Source organism: Kogia breviceps, chromosome 2 (genome assembly GCF_026419965.1).
Source record: "Kogia breviceps isolate mKogBre1 chromosome 2, mKogBre1 haplotype 1, whole genome shotgun sequence".
In the NCBI taxonomy this organism is placed as follows: Eukaryota; Metazoa; Chordata; class Mammalia; order Artiodactyla; family Physeteridae; genus Kogia; species Kogia breviceps.
The window spans coordinates 96,217,196-96,223,086 of record NC_081311.1 but is presented as its reverse complement, the minus strand read 5'-3'; the positions used below and the strand labels follow the sequence as shown (position 1 = coordinate 96,223,086).

The 5,891-nt window shown below is 59.8% G+C and overlaps 1 protein-coding gene across 1 annotated transcript; it reads right to left on the bottom strand.

Annotated features, from left to right (window-relative positions):
* Window positions 1–391: 391 nt before the first annotated feature.
* On the bottom strand, window positions 392–5,475 carry EN1 (engrailed homeobox 1). Its single transcript, XM_059052082.2, has 2 exons — window positions 4,581–5,475; window positions 392–1,463 (listed from the first exon to the last, which is right to left on the bottom strand). The coding sequence occupies exons 1-2, from the start codon at window positions 5,473–5,475 to the stop codon at window positions 1,147–1,149; spliced, it is 1,212 nt and encodes a 403-aa protein (XP_058908065.1). The 3' UTR covers window positions 392–1,146.
* Window positions 5,476–5,891: the final 416 nt, after the last annotated feature.

Genomic DNA, 5,891 nt, shown 5'->3' with positions numbered 1-5,891 from the left:
AGAAAAGAAGCAAGCTGGAGCCAGGAGCAGGTTGAACCAGAGCAGGCTGCAGCCGGGCTGGTCCTGGCTCTGCGCGGGAAGCAGCCCAAGAGCCCGGCAGTGTTTCCGAAGTCAGGACTGGGGGTTTCTGGCCTTTGGGCTCCTTTGAAGGCAATCGGAGACCAAGAGTGTCCCTCCAGACCCTCCAAACCCGGGCCATCCCCGGGTCTGGGCCGCCCCTGTCACGTCGCCCCCCTGGAGCCCCGTATTCGTTGTGTGGTGATGGATCTTAAAGGCCCGGCCGAGCCGCCGGGGCTCCCAGCGCGGTGAGCGCGCGCTGTGCGCCGGGCCGCCGTTTGCCTGCGCCCTCGCCCTTCCCCAGCCCGCAAAGAGGAGGGCCGCCAGCCGCTCGTGAGCACAGTGTACACTTTATTTCAGACTACAGGTTTCTGAACATAATAAAATCTTTGGCTTGTAGCGGCGGTTCAGTCTCGCAGTCTGTGGGGTCGTATTTCTCAACAAGTCTCCGGAAAACGAAAGGGGTGGGGGGCAGGACAGACAGACCGACAGAAGGGGCCGGGAGAAGGGCAGACACGCGAGGAAGCACACTCTCACGCACACAAAGAAAAGTCCCAGAGAAACGAGGGCCAGCGATGCGGGGCGGGAGGCACCGGAGAAGCAGTAACATTCAAAAGAAAACGAAACTGGGCCGGGGGCAGCGAGGCGGAGGCGGGGGATAAAATAATTATAATAATTATAATAATTATAACAATAATAATAAAGGAGATTAATAAAAAGTCCAGCAAATAGAGATCGCTACACATAATTCTTTTCCTTACCTGAAATTAAATATATACAAGGTCGTAAGCGGTTTGGCTAGATAGAGCTTTAAGGAGTTCGCAGTTTCGTCCCTTATACTGTGAAGAGAGAACTGATCTGATTTTTCGATAGCACCTGTCCGAGTCTTTCTCCCTTTGGAAAAATGTCTCGTTCCAACGCAACTCTCCGTCCTGCGGACCCCCTTCTCTCTCTTTTCCCTGTTGTTCCCTTCCTCCTCCTTTGCGCTGATTATTTCTCCCCGGACGTGGGGCCGGCAAGGCGGCGGTGGCGGTACCAGGAGGGGGCGCGGGCGCGGCGGCCGGACCGCGCGGCCCCTGCCGGTGGAGGCTACTCGCTCTCGTCTTTGTCCTGGACCGTAGTGGTTGAGTGGTTGTATAGTCCCTGCGCCATGAGGTGCAGCGCCAGGCCGTTCTTGATGCCCGTGGCTTTCTTGATCTTGGCGCGCTTGTTCTGGAACCAGATCTTGATCTGGGACTCGTTGAGGCTGAGCTCCTGGGCCAGGGTCTGCCGCCGCTGCTCGGTGATGTAGCGGTTCGCCTGGAACTCCGCCTTGAGTCTCTGCAGCTGCTCGGCCGTGAACGCCGTCCGCGGCCGCTTGTCCTCCTTCTCGTTCTTCTTCTTCTTTAGCTTTCTGGTGCGCGGACCTGCAGCGGCGGAGAGGGACGGGTGGGAGGTGGGGACGGAGGGCAGAGGGGAGGGGGAAGAGGGCAGACGAAGCCGTGAGAATTGCGGAGCTGAGCGGGGATCGTGCCCTGCGCTTCCTGGGCGCTAGCTGAGGCCCCGCTGCCGCCGCCCCCCACCTATCCCCCGCGCCCGCTAGCCCCTAGATCAATCGGCTGGCTACTGGGGTCGCTGGGTTCTGCTCTGGGATGCCCGAACAGTCACGGAGGCAAGTTGGCCGAAGTTGTGTGTGCACCCACAGCCCAGTTCAGCACAGGAGAGCCGTGTGATAGGCTTAAATCACAGAGTCCAAGATGGAGAGATATTTGGAGCTCCATCCAGCCCAACCCAGAGTTGGAGATCAGGGGCCTGCTGTCTTCACAGTCCCGGAATAAAAAGAGGCTCAACACTGGAGTAGTAAAGACACTAGGACAGGATTGCCCTGGGGAAATCGCCAGCCTGAAAGCCAATCCTCTTCCCCTCCTCAAGAAGCGCACCTACACCCACACACCTACAACAAGACCCCATCTGCTTGTAGCTATTAACTCCAGTAAACAAGGGCATAAGGAGGGCGCTGTGAGAGACCTGTCTAGCTCCGAAGTATTCAGCATCTGCTCGACCTGTTCTTCTGTCCCTGTGGCTTAAAACGAAGCCCTTTATAGGGTCCCAGGAAGACGCTGGCCACCCATTTCCCTGAAAAGGGAGAAAAGGCCTTCACCCGGTTGTATGCCTTACCCACGTGCCCTGGCCCCTGAGTTCTCTGTTTTGTCCCTTGGATGGTGCCAATAAGAAAGAGAGGGCCCTCCCCATTCCTGCACCCAGCAGCACACTCAGGTCTCCCTCATCTCTCTTTTGGACACAGAAGCTGCAATTTCAGGATTGAAGACTGAATAACAAAAGCAAGCCAGAGCTGCTTTCACTGCCCATCTATTTGCAAGGTTATTTATCCACGAGCAAAACAGGGTCAGAGGAACGCAGAGAGTGGGTCATTCCCGACAAAAATCTGTGCTTTGCCTCTAAGATGGGTATAGGAAGAGGCCACAGGAAAGCTTCCTAGGAAAGTGAAGTGTCCCTCAGAACCTAGTCTGCGAAAAGGGCTGCTATGGAGCCCAGCCCTGAAGAGAAAAGGGAAAAGAGGAGGCTGACTCTAAAGCCTGCACCTTTGCCCATCAGCCTGCACACCCAAGTCTCCTGGCGTTTCCTTGCTGCGCCCTGTCATGGTTATGGGAGCTTCCTGAGTCAAGTGAAGTCCCTGTCAGGGCTGTTAACCTATAAAACTGTCTGGAAGAAGGGTCTTCCCCGGCATCTCCAAACCTAGCAACAGAGGGGTAAACTGGGCAGCTGGCTTCTGGGGCAGACCAGAGCTGGGGTCACCAGCTGTTCTGTGACAAAAGAGTCCAGGCCTGGCCGACCTGCAAGTCTGGGCTGGGGCTCGTCTCCCTGAACTGCCCATGCAGGAGAAGGAGCCAGCACCCTGCCTCCCCAGGCTCGTAAGAAGAAAAGCAGCCAAGAACAAAGACAAGGCCCACTCCTGAGCCCGGTGCAGAAAGCACCGGGAGGCGGGGTGGGACGGGAGGAAGGCCTCGGTTTACTGTAGTCATTAGCCTATGGAGCAGAGATGGCCCAGGAAATGTGTACATCCTCAGAAAGACCCTGCTGCGCGTTGTGCGTCCTGGACGTGGTTAGAGTGTTGTTGCTGTTGTTGTTGCTGTTGTGTGTGTGTGTGTGTGTGTGTGTGTGTGTGTGTGTGCGCGCGCGCGCGCGCAAAAGCAGGAACACTTGTAATAAAATCGTAGCCTCCTGGCCAGCCCCAGCCTCACGGCCTGACAGCTCAATCACTCTATCCATCAGGCGAGTCAATCAAAGCAGCTTTTCGGAGGTTCAGGGAGCCCGTGTCAATAACGGGGCTCGAGATGGCGGGGGCTGATAGCGCGCATCGATCTGCGCCCAGCCGGCAGCGGTGGGGAGGCGGAGACCAGCCAGAGTAGAGCGGCGCACCGCTACACCGTGCCCGGCCTCCTGCCAGACCCAGGTGGCCGGAACCCCAATCGGAGGCCAAGAACCCCTGCCGCCCTCCTCGTGGCGCCCACCGGTCTCCCGGGAGCTGCAGTCCGGGGAGGCGGGCAGGCCGCAGCCTCCTCTTCCAGGGCCTAGCGGCTGTCCCACAGTAGGTCTCAGCTTGGGGTTCTCGAAGCGCAAGGAGTATGTGGGTAAGGGGCCGAAAGGAGAAAAACTGGCCTATGGCTGACAGCAATCTGCTATCTGGCAGACGTGCGAAAGGAAGGAGTGAAGGAAGGGGCAGGGCGGGAGGATGTGTGAGGCGCGCTTCGGAGAAGCTGGGCCGGAGGGGGGCTCTCATGCCCTCGGCCCAGCTTTCTGACCTGAGCCTGACCTGTCTTCTCTCCCACTGTCTGTCAGCTCTAGAAAACCAGGGGCCAGGGGCTCTCGGCACCCACCGTTTCGGCAACCGCCCTTCCCTGAATTCCACCCACCCGGGTCAGACTCTCTTGGCTACCCGACCTGGGAAAGAGGGACAGCGATCTGACGCGTTTCTCTCTCTTCCTGTGTCTCCTTAAATCTATCTTTATGCAAGTGAGCTCTCCGCAGAAAATATCGATACGGTGTTTGTGTCTGTAAGAGCACAGAGTGAAGAATATTACTCTCATCAAAGCTTTGCTCGATTTCGGCCTCCGCAGGACGAGGCTGGCGGGATTTCAGACCCAGATTTCTAGGCCCACCTTCTCGCTGATTCTAAAAACCCCTTTCCCTGGACGGAAAAGCAATGACTGCTTGTGTCTTTCCTAATAAAAATAAAGGTAAAACACAAAGAAGGCCGGAAGGGCTCGGAGTTCAAAACCGAAGGCTCGAGCTTCCCGTGCCATGAGCTGTAGCCTCCCGGGAGGTGGCCGCAGAACCCAGGAGCGCAAAACTGGGTGCAACGCTCGACTGTCACTGGGACCGAGGTCAAGGAGGAGGAAGCGGGCGTGAGAGAAGAGAACGCCCGAGATCCGGCATGCTCTCCCCAACCCGGAGGCTAAGAGTTCTAGGGGCGGCGTCCGCGGAGCCGAAAGGCACGGCGCAGCCTGGGGCTGGGTACTCACCGGAGGACGGACGATCCGAATAGCGCGTGCAGTAGACCCAGGCAGGCCACACGAGGGGCTGCTGCGAGTCAGTTTTGACTACGGGCCCGCCGTTGGCTGAGCCCATTAGCAGGATGGCCGGGTTGCTGTGCTCCGGGTACTTAGCACCCTGCGCTCCCGGGCTCCCCACGCCGCCTCCACTGCCACCGCCGCTGTCCGAAGGTTTGGCCGCTGCTGCTGCCGCTGCCGCTGCCACGGCCGCCGCCGCCGCCGCCGCCGCCGCCGCCGCCGCCGGGTTCCCAGCTTTGGATGCACCCGCTCCGCCGGCGGTGGCTGGCGGGGAACCGTCGGGTGGGCCACAGTTCGCGTCCGGAACGCACAGGAGTGAGGCGGCGCCTGGCGCCCTCGTGCCCAGCGGGTGGACAGGGTCTCTACCTGCGCCGGTCTGGCCTCTGTCACGCTCGACCCGACCTCCTCCTGCGCCTCCTCCGGCCGCCGCCGCCGCCGCCACCAGGAGCTGCGGCGGCGGCTGCTCCTTTTTGCAGCCGAAGTCCGGCCTCAGGATGTTGTCGATGAAAAAGTTGGTGGTGCGGTGCAGCTGGGCCGCAGGCTGCGGCTGGTGAGCAGGCGCCGCGAGATGCTGCTGCTGCTGAGGCGGCGGCGGCGGCGGGGGCGGGGGGTGCGGGGGGAGATGCGGGTGGTGGGCCAGGGGCGGCAGGCAGGGCGCCGCGGGCGGCGAGGGGGGCGCGGGCTGCGGAGACACCGGCACGCTGTCTCCATCGCTGCCGCTGCTGCCGCTGGCGCCGGGGCTGAGGCTCAGACTGAGGCTGCCGGGGGCCGCCGCCGCCGCCACTGCCGCCGCCGCGCCGAGGCCCGAGTCGCGCTGACTTTTAGGTTCCGGCTGCTGTTCTTCCATGCTCGGCCGCCCCGCCGCCTCGGCCGCCGCGCCGGCCCCCGCCCCCCCCGCCTCGCTCCCCACCCCACTTTGCCAGCGGCCCGTGGGGGTGCGCGGAGGAAGGAGGCCGGCGAAGCCCCAGCGAAGGCACAGGGCGGGTGCAGAAAGAAAAGCCCAGGCGCCTGGCCTGGATCGCTCGCTCTTATCGAGCAGATCTCGCTGTCTCTCCCTCTAATTTGTAGACATCCAGATATGGAGACACTTGGCTATTTCTTTTTTCTTTCTGCAACCAGATTCAATGATTTGTTTTAAATGGGGAGTAAGCCACGGCCAAAAAGAGACGAAAAAAAAAGGAAAGGAAAAAGAAAGCAATAAAAAAGAAAAAATCTCCAAGATTTTTTTTTCTTAAAGATAAAAAATAGTCTTTAAAGTCTAGC